The sequence below is a fragment of the Toxorhynchites rutilus genome, chromosome 2, assembly GCF_029784135.1.
Source record: "Toxorhynchites rutilus septentrionalis strain SRP chromosome 2, ASM2978413v1, whole genome shotgun sequence".
Lineage (NCBI taxonomy): Eukaryota > Metazoa > Arthropoda > Insecta > Diptera > Culicidae > Toxorhynchites > Toxorhynchites rutilus.
Window position 1 is genome coordinate 230007220 of NC_073745.1, and position 27500 is coordinate 230034719.

Here is a 27500-nt window from a genome sequence, read left to right on the forward strand (position 1 = left end):
GTTGAATTTACCTTCTACTATAAAATTCCTAGTACTACCAAAACTCATCATTATAATATCATATTATTTGTCTATTCACCACAGAAACATTTCGTGTCCCCTAAAATCTTCACATGCCAAATTTGGCTACATTTGCTTGATTAGTTTTCGAGTTATGCAGAAATTTGTTTTTCATTTGTATTATTTTCTGCTAGAATGTCAATCCATCACCAAATCTGTTGGTACGTTAATAATTCCATCAGAATGTCAGCTTCATGACCAAACATAGCATAGCATAATATAACGTTTGTCTAAAGTATGTCTTTGTATGTCAACTTGCTTTTTTCCAGTTTGAGAAATGAAGTTAAAGGGGTATTCTAGTGTAGAGACACGAATTTCGGACGTTTTTACGAGCTCCGTAAAGGTAAAAAAAGAATATTTTTGCTATCCATTATATCATTATTTGTTCATCTATCTTTTAACAATGCAACAAAAATTGAACGGAGAAAAAATATTCATAACATAACGCATGAACAAGTCAAAAACATGTGTTTTGGGAAAATGACGGCCGTTTGAAAAACAAAATGCGGTTTAAAATTTTTGTTCTTGCGTTTCCCGATTTTTTTAAAAATAGTAATATTCAAAAAATATTATTTTTAGAGGTTTATGCGATAGAGATATGCCTGCAGATTGTATCCATATAATTTGGACATTAATCTGTTCAGTAGAACTTGAGATATCGTGTACACCAATTTGAAAAAAACTAGTTTCGAGAAAAACGCGTTTGAAGTTCATTGTTATGGCCGTAACAGGTTAGATACCGCATCATTAAAATGGCTCTAACTCGGTAAATAATAGGATTTTCGATAAGTCCTTTCTAGAGTATATTCTTGAATGCCTAAACTACAGAAATATGAAGGAAAAAAGTTTTGTTTTTTTTTAATTTCTAGACTAGAGCACTCCCTTAAGTTATAAATAATCGCACAAAATCAGGCGAATGGCGATGGTGTTCTAAGCAAGTACCCGAAAAAAGTGTGATTTTTTGGGTTCGTTTTTCAGATGTTCAAATAACGTTATCCTACGTCAACTACCTCTCCAACTTGGTTGCCTTATTCAAGCATTGATTGCTGGAAGACGGCATCACTTGTCTGACAGCACGCGGCATAATGAACCAATTGATATACGAAATTGGTGAGCAACTCATCACTTGTTAATAACCGCCTCAATCGATTAGTTTGACGCCTACAGACTGCTTTTTGTGGGGTTAGTAAACTCTCTCGTATCAACCATTCATGAAATGCTAGTTGGTATATGCTCGAGAATGTGGTGCATAAATAAACCTTTCGTATGGATCACCCTCAACATAGTAAGCATATTAAAAAGTGAATGGCAGACGACATGGCAAGCATATTTTTCCATTTTAATGTGTTTCATTTTAACACCAAACACTAATCTCCTAACAATCATTCCTAAAAAAAAGCGCACTGGTACCATGAATAAAAAAAATCTTATGCACTAAAATTTAGTGCCAGAAGCTGATCTTTTGTTGCTATTTCTTTGCTCAATGATTCGGCGAATAGTAACAGTAATCAGTTATCTTGCTATGTTTGCTTCTGTATGAGATCCTGGGCAAATTTTAAGCGAATGGTGTCTGACAAAACATTGATACTACTGCGCAAACAAAACAAGAAAGTGACAAAACTATGAAGAAAATTATCCAATCCAGTGCTTCAATTTATACTAATATTTGGTTTTTGCATTGTTCGAAGAAATTTATAACAATGTATTTATAAGAAATTTATAATTTATATAGTTGAAACAATAGTCATTCATTAAAAATATGTGTTTTAAGGATACTTAACAACTAAAAAGGCGCGACAAAAGTTAAGACCGGTTTAAAAATTCATGGTAAAAAACAAGAAATTTCATACCGTGTAAAGCTTCTAGGGCTAGTACTTGATCGTGTCTCTTTGTTACACATCGCTTTACTCACCCGGTTCGGCATGGATTCCACCAGCTTCTGGCACGGTGTGACCGGGATGGCGTACCAACAAGCTTGGATCCTATCCCACAGTGTCTGTTTATTCTTCGACTTCTTCGAGTGCACCGACTTTTTCACGATCACTCATAGGTTCTCTATAGGGTTCAGATCCGGGGATCCTGAAACCACTTTTTGACCATTTTAGGGGCATCTTCCACTCGGCGTGTGGCAACATACCATCCCTTGGGATTTGGGCGTAGAGGCACTGATTCATGATCTTATCCACCCAGTACAGGGGGCCAACCCCGTACCAGGAGCAGCACGACCACACCATAATGTTCCCTTCTCCATGCTTGAATGTCTTCATGGTATACTGTGGCATGTAAGTGCAGCCTATTGGCCGATGGACCCAAGTTTTTCCATCCGAGCTGATGAGGTTTACCTTCGTCTCATCGGAACAAAGTATATTTCGCCACTGTTTTTCCTTCTCCGAACCGATCCAATTGAAGTGATATTTCGCGAACTTCAGCCGCGCCTTCAGATGCTTCGGCGTCAGCATCGGGACCTTCCGGGGGCTTTACCGCCTAGCCTCAGCTCCAGCAGCCGATCTGCGAAAGGAGCTAAAGCTATTGGAACAACAAACCAGGAAGCTATAAGACAAAAGTTTAGGAGATCATCGTGGTGTAGAGCTGGTTGTTCGATGTTTTAATTATAATAGAAAGTTTGTTTGAATTTTTCCTCATACTTTATTATATCTTATCATTACTATTTCGTGATTTGTTTGAAATACATTTTGTGTTGAGCTTATCTAAAATTCTTCATAATTCGTTTAATCTTAGAAATTTACACACAATTCTAAATTTGCCTGATTCAAATCTACATTTCCTAAAAAAATTTGGATAATTTTGCACGGTCAAATTACGCCCAATCAACCATTTATTACAACAATTCCACACCGTGTGCAAACTAAATTTAACCCTCCGGAGGAATGCGACCAAATTCTTTCGCAAAACTTCCGTCCCGTCCAGCCACCGTCTAACCCCACTCACACAAGACGGTAATATTGAGCCAATTTTCTTTTTAACAAAACTGTCACAACCAGACAGCTCGCCAGCTCGTTCGCTCGGGCTCCAGCCAGAGCCAATCTACGTTCGTTAGGGGGCACAATAAGGTGCACGAAGAATGTCCCTCTCACGCTGCACCTTCGTTTGCTGCCGCCACCAAATCCAATATAAGACGACAAGAAAGACTAGGATTTTCCTCCGAATTTTGTAGTCAAAGATGCTGTCGGTAAAAGGAACCGACCCTTTGCGCTTTGCGCTGTGAACCTTCCACCCACTAGGGAAACCCGACATTCATAATAAATGTTTTGATTGCCGTCTGAAAAGGAAAATAAGCACCGCACAGCATGTTTCATTCACTTTTAATCTTGCTGTCAAGGTTCCCCGCGTTCTTGCGCTAGTTAGTGGGAGACGTTTCTTGAGATGCCGACTTAGCCGAAGGAGAGAGCGGGACGGTACGAACGAGCAACCATTTTGTTTGATCCCCCGGTCGGAGCGGGGGAGTTTCTTCAATTTGCGGTAAATCGATTTTTTCCTCGTTCCGAATCGGCACTTCCTCTTTTGCACAGACTAATTGCGACAAATTATTAGATTAATTATTGGATTAGGCGAGCTATTAAGGTGGTACTAATGAGCGAGCGAACGAAAGAAATTGTGCGCTACAACACTTCAGAGCGCAGTGAAATGTTGAAATGTTTCACTAATTACCGGCCAGCTGCGAGCGATCAGAGCGCGTTCGGTGGTGTAAGCTGGTATCTCGAGGGTTTCGCTAATTGTCATTTCTTGAGCAGGCCTAATTGACAGGCGTCACAATGATGGTCGCGGCGAAGGATAGGAGAAGACCGAATGTCGCTGTGTGTATCACATATTTTTAGTCAGACGTCTTCTCAACCAAAGGCTAAATCAAAAGCATTCGTCGGAAAAAGGCGACACATCAAACAAAGAGAAATACAATTGCTAACCCCTTGAATTAGAGACATTTGCATCTGACAGATTGATTCCTACTTTCAGCAGCGTCAACAAATGCAGAACGCCGTCGTCGTCCAATATTGCTCGGGGGCACTTGAGCCAAACGCCACACAGTCTTTAATTATGAGGACATCAAAAATCAAAAAGGAGAACAACACAAACGCCGGCTCTCCTACATCGAACCAGGAAAATAAACGATTTTTCCGAACGGAACGTCTTTTCGCCACAGAGCACTGCACAAGCCGGAAAAATCAACAAAACTCCGATCTCGACAAAGAAACATTCGCCGATAAGGATTTCTGTCGTTATTTTTTCACTTCTCCGGAGAGTCTCCGCTAAACGGTGACACTCTTGTTCAGCAGCAGCCTCATCCCCCCGGGCAGGGTGCGTCGCAGTCACACAGAGTGTGGGACATCCCACCCGCAGGCTAAATTGCACCCGCTTCGGAGCCACACGCGCCCGCACGCTTCCCGTCTCGATTTCCACCCCGAAAACAAGTCAATCTTTTGTGTACACACGTGCCAAGTGTTTAATTAACCCTCTAATAACTATTTTACGAATCAACAACATTGCAGCTTCTCGGGACAATATGCTACCGTTGACCCAATCCACATGGCAGCGCGTTGGCAAACACGGCAAACATTGTTTCCTTTTGTGTCCTCTGCTGGTGACGACAAGCCAGGTCTCAATTTTCCAGGCCTCCGGAGGCGAGTCGTGCGGTCCGGGGTGGAGTGAGGGGCGGTTGTGTGACATCGTAGCTAATAAGGTTCGAGGCCCTCCGCTGGGAACCGATCTCACCGGGACGGTAATACAACTGTTGTTGCTGCTGCTGCTGCAGCTGATGATGCTGATGACGACGCTGGGAAATGGTGAACCAGGACTGTTACAGGATCACCTTCGCAGGGCTGGCTGCTTGGGAATGAAAGATGAAACGAGGCACGCATGCGTGCTCTGGGTCGGGGGATGATTCGACTTCACAGAACGTACCCAAACCAACCAACCCACCACCCAAGTATGAATGCCCAATAGGGCTAATTGAAGATGCGTTGGTTGGTTCATAATGGGGATGTATCTCCGGGAGCGGAATGGGTAGACGCCATTGTGAACTTTGCTGCTGTCGAGCTCTGATGGAATTATGATTGGTCGGCAGTTTTTATTGGATGGACACTGTCTTCAATCATGCTATTTGAATTCTAGAACCAAAATATTTGTATTTTTAATTTCTCAGTTGCGTTCAGTTTATTGACAAAAAAAACCGTTTGTATTTGGACAAAAATACTTTTCCGAAGTTAGTTATTACATCACGCAAAAAATTAAAAGGATAATAAGGGATACAACATCACCGATAATTAATTCTCTAACATTTTGTTGTCTTTTCTGTAGAATTATTTCCTATAGGCTTGGCTACATTGTAGCTAAGTATATTGTCGTTAAAAGTCAGCTAGATTACGAACAAGATAAATGGGAAATGGCAATTCGTACAATTTTGCCATCGTTGCAATCGACTATCGACCAGGGATTGACAATTTCAAAACCAAAAGATGAAAATTACTTTTTTACTTCTTCCTTTCTCTTCAGTCAATTTTAATTTCGATTGTGTGTACCCAATACGCATACTGAATCATCGATTTTTCAATTTCGTTTTCGTTCTGCTGACGTTTCCTTTGAATTTGAAAGCAGACGCTTTCACTTGACGGTGACCTATCCATTACCATTTGAATAAGACTAATATGCCTTCATATGCCTCTTTTAATACCACTTTTTTTGAAAGACAGTCCGGGAAAATCCAGTTTGAAGAAATGAATTCGAATGAATCGTCCTTTCACATGTGAAAGGACGATGACTGCTTTCAATTGAAAGATTCATTCGAATTCATTTCTTCAAACTGGATGTTCCCGGACCTTTTTTTCAAAAAAAGTGGTATTAAAAGAGGCATATGAAGGCATATTAGTCTTACGACCAGCGCCGAAAACTGATCAAGCCTGATCACCAGATGATTATTTCGCACGTATTCAGACCTTTTTTGGATTATAACATTTACAAATATTGTAAACATCATTCTTGCACACCATTTGTATCAGTTTTACATAGCCAAACCATGTAATTAACGCATTTTGATGAACTCAATTCTGATCATGAGTTGTCCAATTCAATAATGTTGTTTTGTCCATATGATTGCTATGGCAACCGCTTGGCGCGCTGCAGTTTGTTTATTGTGTCCTTCGCGTATAGCAGAAATAAAGTTTCTCTATGTTGAGTGTGTTGAGGTGAACACTTTTAAAATGCCCAAGAAAATGCAATATTCTGAAGAAAGCCTAAATTATGAATGGATCAATTTGATGACAGTAAACTCAAGCAATGATAAATGCAACATCTACTTGAGAATTCGAATGTTTTCATCAGTGTTGGAAAAAATCATCTTCGCTAAGATCAAATGCATAGATTTTCGGGCTAGGTTGCATCGAAAACCTATATATTCCAAACGAGAATTAAAATAACAGATCCAGGCACCACCATATGAGCAAATGAACTTTTGTCCTTCAATATGTTTTGATGTTTATTTTTTCCACCCAGTGTCATTTTCATCTTGATTATCGGAAACGTCAGAACTGAATTTCATTTCAGCCAAATGAATATCAGCTGTTGTTAACTTCTAACCTGAGGCTGCTGTGTGCGGTTGGGTTTTGCAGCTGCCGGATGCCGTATTCGGAAATACCTTATGAAATTCCCGATGTCGCAAATGACTTGACGGTAGCTAAAACCTCTCGTTGTATCCATTTTGCATACGCCGATATTCACTGCCAGAACGAATATCGTTTCGGATGTGATGAATATCAATTTGTTGCTTTTGTTATCCAAAGTATAAATAACAGCGAAGTTATGAACCCCACTCAATGTCGCATTCATTCATTATAGCAAATTTGTTCATGCAACAGCGATATAAACGAAATGAACTCGTTTGTTATTGTCATCAATATAATGAGGGCAGTGTGTTTCAAGCTGAAAAAAAGTCATTTACACTGGAACAAAATCATGTTCGTTACTCGTGAATATTTGTTGATATTCTAAGACACTGGTTTTCATTCAAAAATGGTGATTTCTAAAGCCGGACAAACCATGATCATTTTTTGGACAAACCTGGTGGTCAAACCATGATCATAATTTCTCTTTGAGGAAAACCGTTAAAAAACATAAAAATTTGAATAATTTCAACGCCTTATGGTAGTATTAGAAACTAGAGACTTGGGGCTTTTCAACAAACCCAAACTCGTATCGATTATGTGTGATTTTCATGAAGAAAAATCGATTTGCATTTACTAGTTTCGTAAAAACATTCCAAATCGGACAAACCAAGATCATTTACCCTACTCATTCTTTCGCATCGTCGTTTTTATTAGTTTCAGTGAATATGGTTCGAGCTTCAACGAAATTTTCATTCCAAACAAGACACTTTCATTCGATGTAAAAACCTTTCATTTTCATTTGACGATTTGACAGTTTCGCTTCGGTGTGCAGAATGAAAGAACTGGACGTGAAGCTAAACGATACTGTACGAAAGTGAAGTGATATTCACTTTATTGAACGTGAACAGAGAGTGGCACTATTTTCAGTCTGCACGCTCATTATTGAGTGACGATGTATAAATTGTGTTTGTGTTTGAAATTGTATGGCCCTGCTATCGACTATTGCAACAATCGGTGGATTGTATTATTGGAAAAGGAGCTTCCTGATCGCTTCTTCCCTCTTCAAAAAAATCGATGAATGAATAACGTAAACATACCAAAGTTTGACCAACTGGTTTGGGTCACTTAATGGGGGTAGAGGCATTATTTTTGGACGCTTTTTCGGACTCTGAACAAAAAAAAAACAAATAATAGTTTTAATATCCATTATTTTTTTGCTTATTTTTTGCATGTTATTTTGTGTTGTTTGAACACAATAAAATACAAAAAATACACTATTTGAGCCCTTCTGGTCATCTGAAACGAACAAATCGAACCAATTATCAGACTCCGCTATGATATGAACCTCGAACAAACAAGTTTTTTTATAACGATTTAAATTTAAAAAAAAATAGTATGAAAAAGAAGAAGTAATAAGGAAAAATAAAAGTTTTTGTTAGTTTATACGATTGAGAGATGTATAAAGAATACTCATAACAAATTTGAAATTAATCTGTTCAGTAGAACATGAGATATCGCTTGTGTCAGTTTGGAAAAAGGGATTTATTAAACGCGTTGAAAGTTTTGGATTAAGGAGGTACTAAATTGAATACTGCGTCATTAAAACGGCTGTAGCACAGAAAATGATGAGAATTTCTAAAAATCTTCCAAAGGATATATTTTTGAATGTGTTAACTTTAGAAATAGGGAGAAAAAATCGTTGTTTTTATTTCTCGACTAGAATACCTCTTCAAACTTTTCACGTTTCACTGTCTACTTTCCCGATTTCCGCTTTATTTGTATGGAAAATAATACAGAGTGACACAGATGAGATCGCGATACTTCGTTCTGAATTTAAATTTCAAGAATTTCGTTGATTTAAATCCGTGTTTCCTTTTTTTTTCGACAAAATTGAGTTCACTGAAATAAAGAGTTAAGTGATAATTATTACTAAGTGATAAATAATAATTGTTACATTTATAATAAATACTGTGTATTAACAATTATTCGTGCAAAATACTACTTTTTTACTATGTTCCTCAGCAGGTTCGGGCTGAAAACAGTATTTTTAAATAAGCCAGTGTTCGAATTAGCTTCCAAAGCGAAATTCGGTAACAGTTAACACTTCAGTTTGTTTCTTCGCCGCGTTAAATTTTGATAGGAGAGAAAATACAGAAAAAATGGTTTAAGTCAACGAAATTTATTCCAATTCCCAAAAAAAATTCGCGATTATGCTTATTATCTTATCCGTTAGGGTAATTTTCACCAATCTAGCAAACTTGAGGCAAATTTCAAACAACTTTAGCGCTGCATTAATCCAAAATACTATTCTGAATCGTCATGCGTTGTCCGAAAGTCTGGTCATGCTTCGTTCCAAATGAATTTATAAACGCCCTAAAACTAGTCATAACTGAACACTCTATGGATCATTATCAAAGAATCAAAATAGCAAAACATTGTGACATTGTTTTGGAAATGTATCGCAAAGGTGTAGTATAGAAGCATCTGGATGAGCCTAATCCTAAGTATTTACAAAACAAACACATTTATCGTTTTTAATGGTGCAATTTTGATAAGACGTCAGAAGAAGATGTATTTTCCCTCACCGAGCATTCAGTAGCGTATTTTTGGAAAAAAAAATATGTTTATACGTGTAAAACGTTTGCGAAAGTAATTGTTTGGTCGTTTGGTCGTTTGCAATAAATAAATCAGTTTGGAATAATAAATAATAAAGAATTCTAGACATACGACATGGAAAACATGCTTGTTGGAGTGCTCACTTGTTCATTTTTTTCAACTTCTATATTTCTGTTTCTGTCAAGTTGACCCGGAAACCTTTAATTGAACTGAAAGTAACCATTCGCTCAATAAATTTCCAATCCAATACAATCCAATACAATTTCGGGCTGAATTTTGAGCTCATAACATCCAAAACATGGCGAATACTGTGGAGTTATGGTATTGCAAGTAACTGGATAATCTGTGCATCTGGGCCCTCAATGTGCCTTCTGCATAGAAGAGGATATTATGAGATCAGCAGCAGTTAATCCTCCACCAATCGTTGTATCCGTCATAAAAATAGAAGGTTATGGCGCTGCGCTGCCTGAAAATCTGGACTTGGTCTGTGTCTAGTACAGACAAACCCAAGTCCAGCATCACCTCTCCCAAGGGCCCCTGAGGTTCTAGCGCTGCCTCAAAGGTCTAATCTAGAATTAGGAACAAATCATAGTCCGCAAAGTTTATTTCTTCTAAAGAGTATGTTCAGAGTATGGATCCGGGGCCTTGTACAAGCTCTAGTTCCGTATCTGATATTGTCATTCCATCATTCAACTCTCGTTATTAATTCCCATTATCTGAACTTCTATTATCTGAAGCCCTCCGTGGCGGTGTCAACTGATGTGAAACGCAAAACAAAAACCTAAAGACAACCCGTTCGATAAGCCTTGATAAGCCCGATGGGACTATCTCCGCCACTTAAAAAGATGTCTACCCCTCCGAGTGCGAACAAGTCGAAGGCTATTAGCTCGAACATCGGCATCGAACCTCGACATTAGCTAATCTCTATTTATCTAATTGATGTGATAATGGCCGGTATTCTAGAGAATTTTTTCATTCAATTGAACGTTAGAGAGATCCGAAAAAAAATTGGGAGATTTACAACTCCTTACACGGAGGTTTTCCTGGCTAAAGTCCTACTTCAAGAATCTCTTATTCCGGATGCAAAGAACCCGTGGAAAAGCATCGCAGAATTTAGTTTGTATTGCCTTTACCGTAGGGATTTCAAGCACAAAGAGTGCTCGAATACATAGAGTTTGCGGTTCATAGATGATAAAATCAGCGCCTTATACTTGTACTCGTACATTACATCTTGATTTCACAATAATGATACGATGGCACAGGAGATCTAGCGAATACTCATGAGCTCCCCCACTTGTTCAGGTGGGGAATTGATCGCACTCGATCGCCATCTGGGGATCAAGCAAATCAACCGTAGAAGATTAGTGGTGATTGAGCATTAGGGTGCCAATGAAAATAGACATCTCGAATTTTAAAAAGTTACCCCATAAAAAAATTTCATCACCTCGAAAAATATCCTATGCAAAATTTCAGCTCAATCGAACTTAGGGGAAAGTGGCGCAAAGTTTTTGATGATGAGTTTTTCGAAAATCGAAAAATCATCTAAAGGTAGAGAAGGAAATCAGGGTTTTCAAAAATTGTTTTTTGATCCTAAATGTCTTAAAATTGCACGAAACGTTGAGATCTACTGTCATCTCAAAAAGAAAAAAAAATCAGAAATCGACGCTCTGTGGGGTTTTTTTTCGGAATACAAGGCAAAACGTATGGTTTTGGGTGCCAATAAAACAGTTATCTCGATTTTTCATTCGGAACATGCTGCGAAATGTTGATTTGCACGATAATATACCCAATGCAAAATATAAGCTCAATCGGACTTCATTTACTAGTGTCGCAGACGTAAAAATTCAAGTTTTTCGAAAACCGAAAAATCACCGGAAATCGTCTTGTCTTAAAATCGCACAAAACGTCGATATTTACTGCTTTCTCGAAAAAAAAAATGTAAAAAAAATATTTCGGCACTTGGTCGTTTTTATATTTTTGACAAAAAAAATCGGAATAACTGTCCAATTGAGTTGAAATTTAGCATAGAGTGTTTTTTCGAGGTGGTGAGCATTCTGTATGGGGTAACTTTTTGAAATTCATTATAAAATGAAGTTGGAAAGTGTTTTCTAAGAGTAAAAAGGAGAGCATAAATATGGATTTATATCTTTCCCGGTCTGGGCGGTGTATGTGGCAAAGTGTGCAATATGCTTTAATGCGTGCTTATTTGCAATGTGTCTCTTGTATCGCTCGCTCATATTGCTGTAGCATATTTTTTATACAAATGTTATACCAGTATTTGAGAGTAGTACATTATCTGTTATTTTAAAACTCATTTAATGTAATAAATCGGGATGAACATGTGGGAAACATGTGGTAAAAATTAATTTCTGGTGTAGGAATTAGTGGAAAAAAGACAGTCAAAAATAAAAGTTGTGAAACGGTTGTTGAAAAAAAAACTTGGTCGTCTGATTTGTTCATACCATTATTACGTTAGAAATCTGATAAATAGTCAAGAAACACATTTATGTGTGGTTCCAAATTGAAACCCAGGGCTTCCTTCTTATGTATCATATTCGAATAGCTTAACATCGAAACCGAAACCTCTAACAACAATTATGAACTATCTTTGTGAGCAATGTCAGCTCATAATATAATGTATGTAAGTATATAAGTTAGATTTTAAATTCGTTAGTACAATTGGGATTAGCCAAAATAAATGTTGAAGTCCTGCGAATAAACCGCCAGTTTTTACTACATGATATGCCTTGGAGTAAGTGATGGGCCTGAAGTATCGACTAGAATGAGGTTTAAGTTTGCTCAGCTGCTAGAACTCGGAAACGATTATAATTGCAGACCGTGGCCGGAAATCTGATAAAGCGGGATTTCACTTATAAATTCATGACCAATGCTGACAAAGGCATGGTGCACCCGTGGCCGAGTGGTTAGCGTCTCACATTATCATGCCGGGTGTTAGGGTTCCTGTTAGGATTCCCGTTCTGGCCGGGGGTTTTTTCGTCAAAGAAATTTCCTTCGTCTTGCACTGTGCTCACGCGTCTTCTAGAGCTTGCCCCTCGGAAAACATCCAAGGCGTGTTATTTGGCTTAAGAAATCTCAACTAAGTATTAATAAATGACGCTAGTTAATGCGCATACGTTGAGACGGTAAAAGTTCCACAGGGAACGTTAACGCCATTCAAGAAGAAGAACTGACAAAGGCATTGGTTTCGCTTTCTGATCGGTCTAGGGTCTTCCCGGGTTGGAAATTCTCTCGACATGCAATGGAATAAATACTTTAGATAAAGGCTTAAGGTTGTTCTTTCGATTGGTAATCTATGCCTGCGAGATAACCAGTTCGTTTTTTTTTTAAATTTTCAATGTAGTTTGCTTACTGGCTAGTGTGATGTCATAAAATAAATACATGAATAAATTATTATCGATAAGATAACTCGTCCCGCTCGAACATTTGCAGAGGAATAAAGTGGGATCAACATTATTATTTTTTATTCTACAATAAGATATAGTTCAGTTTCAATTGAATTAGTTATGTGTTTAGGACTTTTGAACAACCCTTCTGTCACTCCAGAAGCTTATCGTTTTGTTGAGAAGCCATACCTACATGTGAGCCAGCATTGTGTACTAGAAACAGTAATTTTTATTTGGAACTAATATGGCCGATATTTGTTCAAATAATTGTATTCGAAATAAAGTTTAGTTAGTGACATGTTGCGTAGTTTACGGTTCTTCATGTTTTTGCACGGAGTTTCAATTAGACACGATACCGTTCCCCAGTGATGATTTCTTTCGGTTTTCACGGTTCAAAACCGAGCCTTCGCAGCGTGAAGTAGAGCTTGTCTACTTGGCAGTGTTTGTTTCACTGGGCCATTGTAACAAATCCATTTTTAGTCACCCGTCAATATGCGACGAGGAAGCCCTTCCTTTTCAACCGCTGGGACAGTTGTTTACAGACGAAAAAAAAAGAAGCGTTTCAGCCGCCGTTTTCTTCGAAAATATCAAATCCACACTTTGTGTGAATAACGACTATTTGGTACAAAATCAGACATCCTCACATAACCGGAAGTGTAGGATGCCAAAACAAAATCACTAGTATGTCAAAACGTTCTGTTTATCATATGTCTAAGCACTTACTGCTGAAGCCTTCTATTGACAAACAACGGAAAATTAGTATCGCATCTTAAAGTATCATTTTTGTAGGGATTGCCAAGTGTTAATAATAGCCGGTTAGTTCAAAACTCGTTCGAAGTATTTATAATCTCAGGGATGACAATCCAAAACAAAAATCATTCAACGCGTACTTATGCTAAACTCTCCTATAAAGTGGCGTTTAAATAAAAAATATTTTGTGTTATACAGAAATTATACAGAAATATTTATGATTCATTTGAACCCCCAGAAACTAAAATTTATGGAATTCGTTTTTCGACGGACTGAAATCAAAACATATGGATACGTTTTAATTCAAAACCAAATAGACTTTAAATCAAAACAAGTCACCCATTTCAATCGCTCTATCCTCATGACTCAGCCCTCAGCATCCGCCATCAGTGCGTTTGACGCTCCCCAGCCTCCCCCCAGGAACTCTTCTATCCTTCGCAGCGCCAATGAATCCTCGCAAGTTTGCGGCCAAATTCAATTAAAACAGTTATTTCATGCCATGGTTTCAATTAAGTCTTCTTTTCGCGCGGTACACAAACCTCCGGCGAATGTTTTTTGGGGGACCGTGAACGGAAAATAAACGTTCCTCCATGATTGAAATCATTCGCTTTTTTTTTCTCTCCTACACCCCTTTTTTTGGTCAATCTTACTCCGTTTGATGGCTGAATGGCCCATCGGTTGTATTTGTACAACAGGCCCAACCAAAGTGGTCTCCTGAGGGTGGGGAGTCGAACTCTCTTCGTCGCACGGGGACAGCTTTTAGCCAGTTGATGTTTATTGCATCAAGCGTATACGAGGTAAAATGTCCACCGTCGTTTGGGTCCAGGCAAAACGAATAAATATCTATTCATAGATCGAACCGAGCGATTCGTTGGGCTTTATGCTTTTTATAACAGTTCCTCGTGCAGAGGACCATTTGCGCTACTAGAAGGAACCATTCGATTCCAGAGTTCCGTTCAATTTTATTATTTTCTCCATCGTGTGTGGCTGTGACACAATCATGATATTGACGGTGGTGACGATAGTCGCGAAGGACCGCGAATGCTTCGCGGCAGCTTCAAGGCTTGATGCTTACTTCCGATGAGCGCAGCGATAAAAAAAGTTCAACCATACATATCACGGAACGATGAAACGGGGATGCATCCGGCTCGAAACAAAGCAATAAAGGGTGTTTTTTCTTGTTTGAAATGGCCATGCGGAGGAAAAATAGCTTTTGTCCATTCATGCGTCGAACGATCGGTCGATGGTTCGCGTTTCCCACGACAAAATTGATTTTTCCTCTAGATGGAAAAATTTCACCTGGTACTTCACGTTTGACAACCTGTTATAATAGAAGTGCGCGTAAAGCTATAATGTTTTCATATGATCGAATTAAATAAAACGGGAACATTCATTTGGCTCAATGATTTATCAAGTAGAATCCCCTCGAATACTTCATCTCGAACAAAAACAAACCAACAGATTCCGGTTATTCGAATCTCACCCACCGCAAAGAGCAACAACTATTTCATCAACGCAATGGAAATATTTATTCTGAACGAACGACAGAGATCCGTTCGATTGGGGAAAAATATATAAATTCAGTTTTAGTTTTCAGTTTTTTTCGCAATCAAATATCGACCAATCGCCCTCGTATCGGACCGTCCGGATTGGCATCGGCGCGCAGAAGTTATGCATATGCAAATTGGGGCCAAATCGCATTTCGCTTTTCGGAATTCGTTTATTAGTTTTGCGTTCCAGATTGAATTTGAATACGTGCGTCTAATGGTCACCGATGTCCGCACCGATCGATTGGTGACCGCTCTGCGGAAAAGCTTTATTTTTCTTAAATCTTAATTAAAATATTCTCTACAACAGACAAACACAACATTCGGTCTCCGAGTTTGGCCAGCTGCAGTGTCAAACCACAGCATATCGCTTGGATACTCTCTCCCAACTCGTGGGGTTTTGATTTCATTTCCATTTAATTTGCCGGGAATGTTCCCGAATGCTTGTACTAAATACAAATCACTTCTCCGACGCTATCTGGAGATTTGCGCCCGGTAACGGGATGGATCCATAGTTTCCAATATATTATGCAAGCGGTAAAATGCCGGCTCCACCGGGGCGAAAGCTGCGTGTGGATGTGTGTTAGGAAAACAAGATCCGTTTTCCGGATTATAGGGAAAACCAACAACGGGATGCCGTTTGCACAGGGCGGCCCATCCTGACGGAAAGACTCGGATAAACTATTACTATTATGCAAATGTAATTAAAACTTTTCGATCGGTATTTACACAGAACTTTAATTAAATGAAATCAGAGTTTTCCTGCCGTGATTCATCTCCAGTGCACTCTGCCAGTGCCGCAAATAACAACTACTGACTGGTTCCGGGCAATGGTATGACGATGATGATGATGATGATGATGCTGCTGCTGTCGTGTATATCCAGCATTAGAGGTTGGTTACGTAATTTAGATGCGTAGTTTCCCGAGTGCCCCCTCTCCACTCCACCGGTCCCCTCTTATGTGGGTGGTACATTTTCGTATGACTGATTTAATTGGAAAATCGTTCGTAGAAATACGATGTGTTGATGCTGGCAGAATGAAGTTATCGTTGGCAGTTTAAGACCGATTCCATTTTGATAACGTCCAAACCGGGATGCGATTTACCATCATGTAGGATATCGTGTAGCGTACCAAATGGGTAGTATTGATCGGTACCGAGCGCTTATTTTGTGTCCGATAATCATGCATCTGTAGGCGAGTACACATTTTTTTAGAAATGTATCTAATCTCGAATGATGCACAGTATTCTATCCATAAACAAAAATCACTGATTATAAATTTACATTTGTATCATATCATACTTATTAGCTAACTGTCTAGCCCAACAATAATTCCTAAGTGTTTCTTTCATCGAATGAAAATCATACTGCCGGAGTATGACACTTTTTCGATAAACTACCAAAAAAAAACATTCTGAAAACACTGTCCACGATTCGCGGTTTGGTTCATTCCATCATTCAAAAGAGAGCCGCTTTTGAAACCTGTCGAATACCTTGTGAATCTCATGGAGAACAGGTATTATTTTCTAATCGTTATTTTTTTTTATCAAAAACAGTGATTACGTTGTAGAAGCTTATAAAGGAGAAATGACAATAAACAAATTAACATCAACAACCGGTGATATGTAGGGGAGGACGAGGTAAGACGGCCACCCTAAGCATGGAGTACAATCAAACACAATGTATACAAAATTGAAGCATTTCATTGTGTCAGCATCGGTTTTTAAGATGTTTTCCATAAGCACGTTAATTTTCAGATAGTTTACTTTTTATTTCACAATGTTGTATCATAAATTAAGAACGGTAAAAAAATGGTGATACTAAAATCATGCGGGGTAACGTTGGATTATTGTTTACGGCAAAATTGTTCTACAGATCAAGGCCATTGTACTATAGATCAAGTGTGACAAAAGTGGGAGGGATTATTTTCCCTGAATTACTTTTAAAATGCTTATACATGATTGAGGATAATGCAATACACTAAAATGATTTCTTATAATTCTCGCGTAACTTTTGAAAAGGTCCAATGTAACATTTTCGTCAACTCGAGAAAAATGAAGTTGAAGACCCGAACATTATTCCGCGAATTGTCTTAAAAGGTATCGATCTTTATCACTACTTTTACCACTAGCAGTCAATAATAACTCTGAAAAACCAATCGTAACAGTTGTTCCGTGTTTTGAGCTTAAATTTGAAGCCTCGGAGCGAAAAATGTTACATTGGACGTTTTGACTGCCCCTGTTTGTACATTGGACATACTACGTTTCACGATAAGAATTTGAAACTAACTACTGAAGAACAATCGAAACATCAGCATTTCATTCTAAAGACAGATTATTATTGTCATCACTCGATGAATTGCACTGACATAGATAACAACACCTGAAAGAAAAAAAAACTCAAAACGACCGAAGTACGACTTCGTGTTGTTTTGATTGCTTTGTTACTTCGGACGTTTCGAGCGTCGGAGGAAAGAGGCGTCTGAAGTAACAGCCGAGAGCTTAAAATCCGAATCTGTACATTGGATATTTTTTGCATCGGCCATTAAAAGATGATGAAGATAGATACGTGAACGATTGTTTTTGTAATGCATTTAATGATTGAAAACTAATAGCGTGCATCCATTAACTCGATTTGTTTACATTTGTTACATAGGACCTTTTCAAAAGTTACGCGAGAATTGTCCAATAGTTGATTGTTTCAATAATCTTGAGGGTAGCCATCTTCCCCCGCCGTTCCCTATGATAAAAACGTCAAGTACAATCAGAATGATACTCTCCATTTACAGAGAAACTTCGATATAACGTACACACTTTCAAAGTCCAAAGGAATAATTTTTTGAATATTGTTCTTCTGAAAGAACAATAAATTATCTGTATTTTGATACTAAAGCATAATTTGTACCTTTAACCAATCCCGAAGTACAACTGTTTTGTAATTCCGGATTCTAAATGAATCAACCTTCAATCAACAGTACAAAGGGAAACATCATGAGAAAGGTTGGCTTCGTCTTCTGGTTGAATTTATTCATTACTCAAACAGCAACACAATAAAGTAATATAAGCTATGTTTCAGAGTTCTTTATTATGCTTCGATATAACGAACAATTCGATACAACGTACAATTTTGAAGGTAAAATGAACGTTATTTCGAAGTTACCCTGTACATGTTCGTTGCCCCGTCAGCCAGATATCGGTGACACTTTCCTCGTTCAAAATTTATAGGATTTTAGAAGGAATTTGATAGAATAGGCACCTAAATGTATCAATAGGATATGTAGAAAAATCATAAAATCATAACCATTTTATTGCGATGTTTATACCATACTTTTTATTAATTTATAGTAGGGATGGTTTTGTACTGCAGCGTTTAGCGAAACCCATATAATATGACTTTGGCATGTGTTATTGTTGTCAGTTCGTCTTCAGATGGGGCAAAACTTTCAAATAGATTATGTAAGAGTTTTCTAGTTTGATCTGCATTTAATAATTTATCCACAAGTTGGGCCCCGCAAGAAACGAATCTGTTAACGAGGATGTGGCAGGCACTCTTTCCAATAAATTTTTCCTGCAATTATAGAAGGTTGACTTTTTCTGGCGTAAGTAGATTGCTTGCCAAACAAAATATTTCTTAAAGAATTTCATCGTTTTTTCGTCCTACGCCAATTCAGCTTTTTGCAAGTTTGCCCACATTTTTATGTTCGTCACCATCTTACGTAGGGGAGAACAGGGTGAGACGCCCATCTTAATCAAAACAGGCTGAAACATGTATTTTTACCACATATTTCAACGTTTTTTCACATCCACAATGTAGCTACGTCTGTTTTCTTTGCAATGAAATGAACTAAAACAATTAAATTATGAATTTTGTTTTCGTAGTTTTTAAATGTATTGGTTTTTTGTTGTTTTCATGGCGCTATATTTTCTTATATATTTTTTCCTGGAAGCTGAGGTTTTTTACATAACATATCCAAAATTTTGAGATGTCATTTTTTCGTTTTGAAGTCATGATTTTCCAGAAAAAAATGTAAAAAAAGTATAGCACCCTCCAGTCCCAAGTCATGAACAACAAAAACAAATACAGTCGAAAATCACGGAAGCAAAATTCAAAATTTTTGCAAGTTTAATATTTTTCCAAAAAGCTGAGCTTAATTATTCATAAGTTTTGAATTTTAAAAAAAAAGGCATTTTTGGAAAAAAGTAGGAAAATTGATTTTTTGGACCCCCCTCAAATCTAGATGGTTACCCTAACGAAAAAATGAAAAAAATGCGTGTCTAATATTTTACGAAAAGGAAAAAAAACTACCACGAAAATCTTAGAATCACTATATCGGTTCGGCATGGATTGACTGTATACGTGTCCAAAATACACCGCAGCAACGGGTTGAAATGTCAAACGATCTCAAAGTATTTATTTTGGATGATTCTTCGCAGATTGATTCGCAGCTTATACTAGGTAGGAGAAAATGTAATCTATGATTTTTGGGTGAAATTCGAAATCTTTTTGAGCCCCTTCGCGTACGATTTGATTTCCGAAAGAGCGAACCAAATGCAAACGCTTCGATGGATCACGCATCGAGTAATTTCTCTTCTCTCCTGAGCGACTCTGTGTCTTGTGGTATGCAAGCGCACCACGAGAGAGACTCGATGTTGTACGTTTTGGCACAATCGTTTCACATCGAGTGAGACTCGATGTTGTACGTGAACAGGGTTAATATGCTTCGGATTGTTCAATTTGGGACAAATATGCACCGTTTTGTTGTAAAATATGTTGCCTAGGGTGCCAATGAATGTATGATAAATTTTTTTAATGAAATTATGCACAAAACGTTTGTTGGCCATGAGAATAGATCGTATATATAACATACCGCTGGGATACCGATTACCGTATATTTAATACCGATTAGGGTGACACTATGCAAAAAAATCCATTTTTCTCAATAAATTGAATAATTTTTTGTGTGTATTTTTTTAACTTATGTTTCAGAAAAAACCATAAGAACCTAAAATTTCATCCTTTTAACCCCGTCCCATTTTTAAATTTTTTATTTCGCGATTTCAGTATTTTTGTAAACACAATATCCAAATAAAAAAATTAAAAATTACGTACGCTTCATCGAACTTTCACCCAAACATGCGGAAGTATCCTCAGTTCGTCTAAAGCTAGGGGCATCGACGAGGTACTGGAAACCTTATCGAATAACCACAATGAATTATTGAAATCCTTCAGATCACACATGCTCGGATAGTAAAATGTTAACCACGCTCATCAATCCAGATAAATTATCAGCTGGAGAACAAGTGTATTGAGTTTTTTATGGCCTTTTCAGGTCAGGAAAAATATCTATGTACTACGCACGATGAATAACGAAATGCATGACCGGTCCGATAAGAATGTATATTTTCTTCAAATCTCATTTCGCCGTATAGTTGAGAGTTTACGTTTTTAGAATCACATCACTTACCACAGTGAATCCTGATTATTCCTAACCATTCCCACTAACAACTATCCCTTCCATGATAAACGCTAGGGAACCACGCTATAGAGGCGACCCTTCTGGCTTTCGGGCGGCGAATATCATACTAACATTCCTTCCTTCCCCTGGTGACTGTAAGGACGTGGCCGGCGTCGTTATTGACCATTTAAAGCTCGAACCACCGAAAATTGCACAACGAGAATGATTTGCTAGTCCCAAGCGTCATTCTGTGGGTTCTTTGTGCAATTTGGTTGGTTCAGGTCAATCACGGAGAGCAACTACGAATTGTACAGTCTACCCAAGCTCAAGTTCAAGCTCAGCTGGAGAACAAGTTTATTGATTCAATGATTCGAATTAATATTTATGAATATGTAGTTACAAAAGATGAAACAAACAACACAGTTTAATGGATTTTTATTATCGAACGATGATTTAACGCAGCTGGGACAACGTCATTCTACGATGTCGTGAGCTATGCCAACAATTCATGGTCGACATGTACGCGAAAGTAGGTAGCGAACGACTGCGATTCCTACGACACAATCGACAGAAGCAGCATGAGGACGACAAATATCAGTAACGTAGATGTTGACGGGCTGGAAAGCGCCTCAGCTGAGCCAAACATTCAGTGTTCATATTAATGTTGAGTTTCGCTGTTCGGCGAAAAGCAGTAAATACAAATGAAAATCCGTGAATAAGGGAAGCATTATGGCTGTGTTTAAAATTCAGAATATCGATGTGTCTACTTCTCGATTAAAAGACAAAGACGAAATAATGCGCCAACAAATTGGCCGGAATATCAGCACCAATGAAGTTGGTGCACACACATCAGTTACGTAAATGAAATACATTGAAATAAGATAGTTCGAATGATTTAATTTGTTTATTGCTGTCGGCGGTCATCGTCTAAAGTGTTGAATTCCTCTGTATGTCATAGCTCTTATCGTCACATATTCGTTTGGTCTTCATCAACGAATGGATCACAAAGGTAAAATCATTCCAACATACTTACAATGTATTAGTTATTGTTTATTCAATCACCAATGTATTCACTAGAAATAGTTTATTTGGCGGAACAATGTTTGCTGGGTCAGCTAGTTTTAAAATATGAAGGACGGAATGGGGTCACTAAAGTCCCCCACACGAAAAGCTTACTTTATAATTATAAATAAATTAATAATAGAATGCCACTAATAAGTTTTTATACAGGATTTAGCATAAAACTCGACTACCTGAACGGAAAAAAGAGAGAAATAAATTGTTCACGAAGTTATTAAAGTAAAACTATTCTTGGGGGACCTAAAGTTTTTGAGATTCGAGATGACCATTTTTATTGGCACCCTAATCTTGCCATTCTAAAGGTTACTTCATCATGCCTTGGTTAGGCTGACCAAGTAGTTCAGGAATAAAAACGGGACACGTAAGCAAAAACACAAAATGCATTTTATTGTAGAATTTCATGAATGAGTGAATAAAAGCAGAAATAAAGCCAAACAATCGAATATTCTTAGATTTATCTTCTTTGTTCTCTACAACAAATTTTATTCGTTCATATTCAAATGGTGGAGAAACTTTGCGTAGCAAATCAGGACTTTTAGAGATTTTACGAGGGTCGTTCAAAAATAAGTTTCAGTGCCTCAGAAATCGCGGAAAAATAAACTTTGGACAAAACGCAATTGCAATTGGAAAAGCAATTGGAAAAATTCAAATGGACTGTGTTCGAGCATCCTCCTTACTCCCCAGACTTCGCCCCTAGCAATTGGAAAATTTCAAATGGACTGTGTTCGAGCATCCTCCTTACTCCCCAGACTTCGCCCCTGGCGACTATCACTTATTTCCGGTGATGAAACAGGCGTTCGGCGGTCATCGATTCGATAACACTGAAGAAATTCGAGACGCAGTTACATCGTACTTCAAAAAGTTGGACGCTACGCACTTCGCGCTCGGTATAGAAAAACTCTCCACGCTATGAAAAATGTCTCGAACGTTATGGCGATTATGTAGAATGATAGAAAATAAAACGTAGATTACGAAAATTACCCTGTTTTTTGTCCTAACTTTATTTTTCCGCGATTTCTGAGGCACTGAAACTTATTTTTTGAACGTCCCTCGTATCATAAAAATTGTCGCATTCCAGATTTTGTCCAACGTTGAGTCGCGACTTCTTCGTTACACACGTAATGTTCATCTTACAAAAATTAAAACTGGTCCGGCACTACCAGGCAGGCGCAAATTATAATTAGTAAGCATTACGAATTTCTTACACTCTAGAAATTTGTTTTCCACTTTTGAAAATGGTTGCACCCAATAATTTGTAACTAACACTGGTTTTTTTGTTTTTTGTTTGTTTGTTTTTTGTGTTCCTACTTTTTTTCTCAATTATTATATTTCCTCTAATCATTGTCCACTAATCATACAATATGTTTTAATCTATCTCAATTGAAGATTCTTTTTACGAATGCTTCTTTCAATCTCTGTTCATTCAGAAATGGGCCTGATTGCAACCTGTAGTGTTTCTCCTAATACAAATGCCACCAACTGATCTCTGGTAGAAGCGCAATCTGCTAAAAATACTTCTCTCGAAATAAGATCCAAGATTTCATGATTTTTTAATCATGTGTTACCATGCTCAAGAAATTTAGCATACTGTTTACTGTTCAACTCTTCAATTGTGCATGCTTTCACAGCGAAGCTTTCAAAATCGAATGCCAAACATTCGATTTTATGTCGATAACAGCTGTGTAAACTTTCTGCGAATACAATGAGTCAAATTTTAATCCAAATTCAAATTCGAAATAAATTACATGGCGCTACAAATTTTTCCCCTTGCTTCTTTTAATGATTTTTTTGATTTATGTTTGCAAATTTATCACCGGGGGTAATTGATCAAACGTACTCATGAAAACAAACTGAAATCTCAAAACAGCATTTTCGTTTCCATTTCTAAGCATTGTAAAAATGCATACTTTCAACAAATCAAAACGTTATTCATAGACACTAAACATCTCAATTCACACTTAGCTAATTCTTTATGAGCAGAAATAGTAATCAGATAGTTACACTTACTATTGAAAAAGTGAGAAAAATCAATTTTACAAAAAAGCACCATGAATTAGAACTATTTTTCTTGACTAGACAATCAATGCTGTGGCTCAGTTTTATTTGAACTGGCTGAACCGAATGGAACGCAACAAGTTTCATTTGGAAGGAATAAGTTGAGGGGCCATAGATTCCAAAACCCGTAATTTGGTGTATCATTTTTCAAAAATAGCTTATTCGATATTAATTCAAGCCTATATCACTTCATTGACGTAAACCGGCTATGTTCCGCATCAGGTTTCCGATGGAAGTGACTACTTTATGACCAGAACCAAATCCCATCATTCGACATATCGAACTTCATGGTTTGTCGAGACTAGCTCATTGGTGACCATTTCAAGGGCTCATAGGATAACTCGTACGGTCTTCGAATGACCTGCAACTCAAACTTTAGATCGAGATACGAGAAAGGCACGACCACAACTTTTAATGGATTAAATCAGATTTGGAATCCTCAAATGATTGAATTATAATTTATATAACCATAGGTAAAGCAATCAGTGAATTTCTATTTATACATGTACGTGCATATTACACTAGAAAATGATAAAAAAATAGATTGATCAATTTCACTCCAAATGTATGCTTTGAAATATCCCCCTAAAATCTTTTCATACTAACGTTTAAGGAAATTTCTCAACAAAATATTTCAAACGTTTTGTGAACTTGATACCCAGTACTGGTTTCAAAAATAAAAATCGGACAATATTGTTATATTTGAATGGAAAAAGAACAAGCACTGGTTTTTCATGCCTATCAAAGCGCCTGATTGAATCAATGTGTAAAGTATTTACAGTCTAGAGTTCGATCTACACATCAATTGAACCAATGATAAAGCTGATTTCACACTTTCCCAAACTAGTTACTGTAAGCCGTAAACTTATTTTTGATATATTTTGTAGAAATTATAAAACTTCTGCGGAATTTCACAATTCAAATACTCGTTATAACGATCCCATGAAAATATACAGTTAGAAAAGAGACGTTGGTTTTTGAGTACAATACGCAATCTTTTACATTATCACGAAAATGGCACCAAAAGAACGCATAACTCGCTCCATTCATTTAAAATAGAGTCCCGACGGAGCCACTTCTATCCATGGCATAGCGCGAGTAAATGAAATTAGGCACACTAATTGACAATCAAGCACCACAATCCATCGTCATCGGAAGCCACTCTTGGCTTTGAAAAAGCTCCGGATGTCTGCGCACATCCCCGCATTTGCCTGGCTCCAGCTCCAGCTTCAGCGTCTTTCTCTTGTTGATAATAAAAATTGGGCGCTAAAATGAGCGAGAAAAGCAAACTTAATGGTTAAATTAATTATTTAATTCAGAAATTAATTAAGTTTCAATTTGCATAAAGGTGGGCGGGAAAGACGGCGACTGAAAAACTCCTCATCTCGGTTCGACTTCTTCCTCTCCCGAAGGCGTAACAGACGCGAATGGGGATGCTCATGGTGTGAACTCCACGTATTGCGCTTGATAGTACCGAGTTGTGATAGAGTTATGTTCGCTATTATTGCATCCCTACAAAATGTGTGCCCTCTCTCGAAGGAGATCGCAATACGAGACTAAAACATAACAGCATAAAAACTTCGACAGCAGCGGAGAAGAAGTAAATTGGAAAATGGGAAGAAAAAACTGTGGAGAAATACAGAATACAAGGCTAATTGCATTTTAATCTTTTCTCTTTCGCTAATTATTTCAGCAAGAAAAGATCCCTTGTCCTGCCTGCTATCTTCCCTATTTTCGCTGGGTTGCTACCCAACTGCTGACGAGTTCTTCATTTTTTAATTAAAAATTATGGATAGAAAATTGAATGTTTTTCACGTTTTCTGAATCGCGCGAGATTTCGCCCCGCCACTTCCGTCGTCTGATGCGTCACATAGCCTTAATTACATCCTCTCTCTTCTTCGTTTACACTCATCCATCCCGCCGTTGCCCCAATACCCGAACACGGTCGCTCTGATGACGCTTTTAAAATGCAATTGAAGCTTCATAAATGGAAAATAATGTAATTAATTTTTTCTTCGCCATTTTTTTCCTTTTTTCTCACCCCGCAACGATTACAACACTCGACAGGTGTGGTTCCAGAACAGGCGCGCAAAATGGCGCCGGCAGGAAAAATCGGAAAGCTTGAGGTTAGGACTGTCGCACTTCTCCCAGCTGCCTCATCGGTTGTCGTGTAACGGAGCGAATCTGCCCGTCGATCCATGGCTGTCACCGCCATTACTTTCTGCGCTTCCTGGTAAGTTCAACAGATTAACTTTAGTTAGATGAAAGTCAAAACTAATTCGGTGTTTCTCTTTTAGGTTTCCTCTCCCACCCGCAAGGTGTCTACCCGAGCTATCTAACGCCACCGCTCAGCCTGAATCCGTCCAATCTGGGTATGACACAGCTTGGTCTGGGACACCCAAACGCACCGCAAAACCTTAGAATATCCCCGCAGGGAATGCACCCGATGTCCCCCCAAATGGGCGGCCACAGTATGCGTCTATCCCCGACCCATCCCAACGGAGCCATCACTCCCCAGAACCTATCGATGGCCTCGCAGCAATCCCTCACTCCCCGGCACTCTCCGCTGGGTGGCCCCGGAGGACTTGGGGCACAGCCTCCGCCGCAGCCATCGCAGCTCGCTTCTGTAAATATACCCATAACATCACCCCAAAATCTATCACTAACGCCACCTGGTTTAAGATCGCCGCAAAGTTTAAGTAGCAGTAGCGCCTCGAACAACAACAACAACAATGGCTGCGCTGGCATACCCCTTAGCCCAAATTCCTCCTCGCCCACCTCGCCGCCCGCTCAGTCCGCGGGCGCAAAAATGACCAAGCTAACCAACTTGGACCAGGATGGCTCACTGGATGGGCTCGGGCTTAACAAGGATGGCATCACGGCCGGAGCTGCTGCCCTCAATATGACCGTGAATCACTCAACCGATATGAGGACCAACTCGATCGCATCGCTACGCATCAAAGCGAAGGAACATTTGGAGAACATCAACAAAGGCATGACCGCGATGGTGTAATATAGCTCTGGAACGAGAGACAGACAGAGAGACAGAGGAACTCTTGTGGTGAAAATGTTTCCTAATTACGTTTAATAAGAGCAAATATGTTAGATAAATTGAAATAATCGATAACGGATAACAGCGCAAATGATCTCCCCGACATGTAGCAGCGGAATAATCAAATGCTGGAATGAGAACACTAAATAGATAATGACATTTCAACTTAACTTAATGCGATTCAACGCGACCCTGTGCTTAGTCTGTAAATAGAGATAGTTTTGTTTTTATTTCATCGAGGCGATCCTTCGTGAAAGGTACATAAATATTTATAATGAAACACTTGCTTGAAAGTTAACACGCTGAAAATTTGTAAATATGGCAGCAGAACTTTCCGAACTATGATAACAACTATTGAGTAGAAGGCACACATATTGGCTCGCCGGGGTAGGATGGAAGTGAGCCTCATTTGTAAATATAAGATAATATTAGTAGCATAATTTCGAAAAAACGGAGGTTGGATGGATAATTTTTGTATAAAAAGTGAAACGCGAGATTATGAATTGTTCACTTGTGAAAATCGATGAAGAAAAACGCAGAAAGTGAGGAATAAAGAAAGAAAATTAACTGTCTCATTGTAGTCTGTTGTCCGAAATACTTCCATTACAGTGCGTTATTTTTTTAGGGAATTTTAAAAAAAAATTTACGCGGTTATAATACAATTTCTGCTTCTTTCATTGCAATTATTGTTTTTGGACATATAATACAGGTCAGACTCGATTATATATAATCGCAATTTCACTTTCAACGTTAATTTTCGAATCCAATACATAATCGAATCACAAAAAAAGCTATTTTTCTATTAATGCTTGACATTCATACATTAATTAAATGTTTTCTTGAGATTCGAGTATAGGATTTGAAAAT

The 27500-nt window shown here is 38.2% G+C and overlaps 1 protein-coding gene across 3 annotated transcripts in view; it reads left to right on the forward strand.

Moving 5' to 3' along the window:
* LOC129770066 (retinal homeobox protein Rx) overlaps positions 1 to 27175 on the forward strand; it is a 140845-nt gene extending 113670 nt beyond the window's left edge. For 2 of the 3 annotated variants that reach the window (XM_055772682.1, XM_055772683.1), the window contains exons 5-6: positions 25649 to 25814; positions 25879 to 27175. In XM_055772682.1, the coding sequence (XP_055628657.1) occupies positions 25649 to 25814; positions 25879 to 26594 (882 nt within the window). In that variant the 3' untranslated portion in view covers positions 26595 to 27175. The remainder of the gene's footprint in view (positions 1 to 25648; positions 25815 to 25878) is intronic. The other variant, XM_055772684.1, reaches the window with a different exon arrangement.
* Positions 27176 to 27500: the final 325 nt, after the last annotated feature.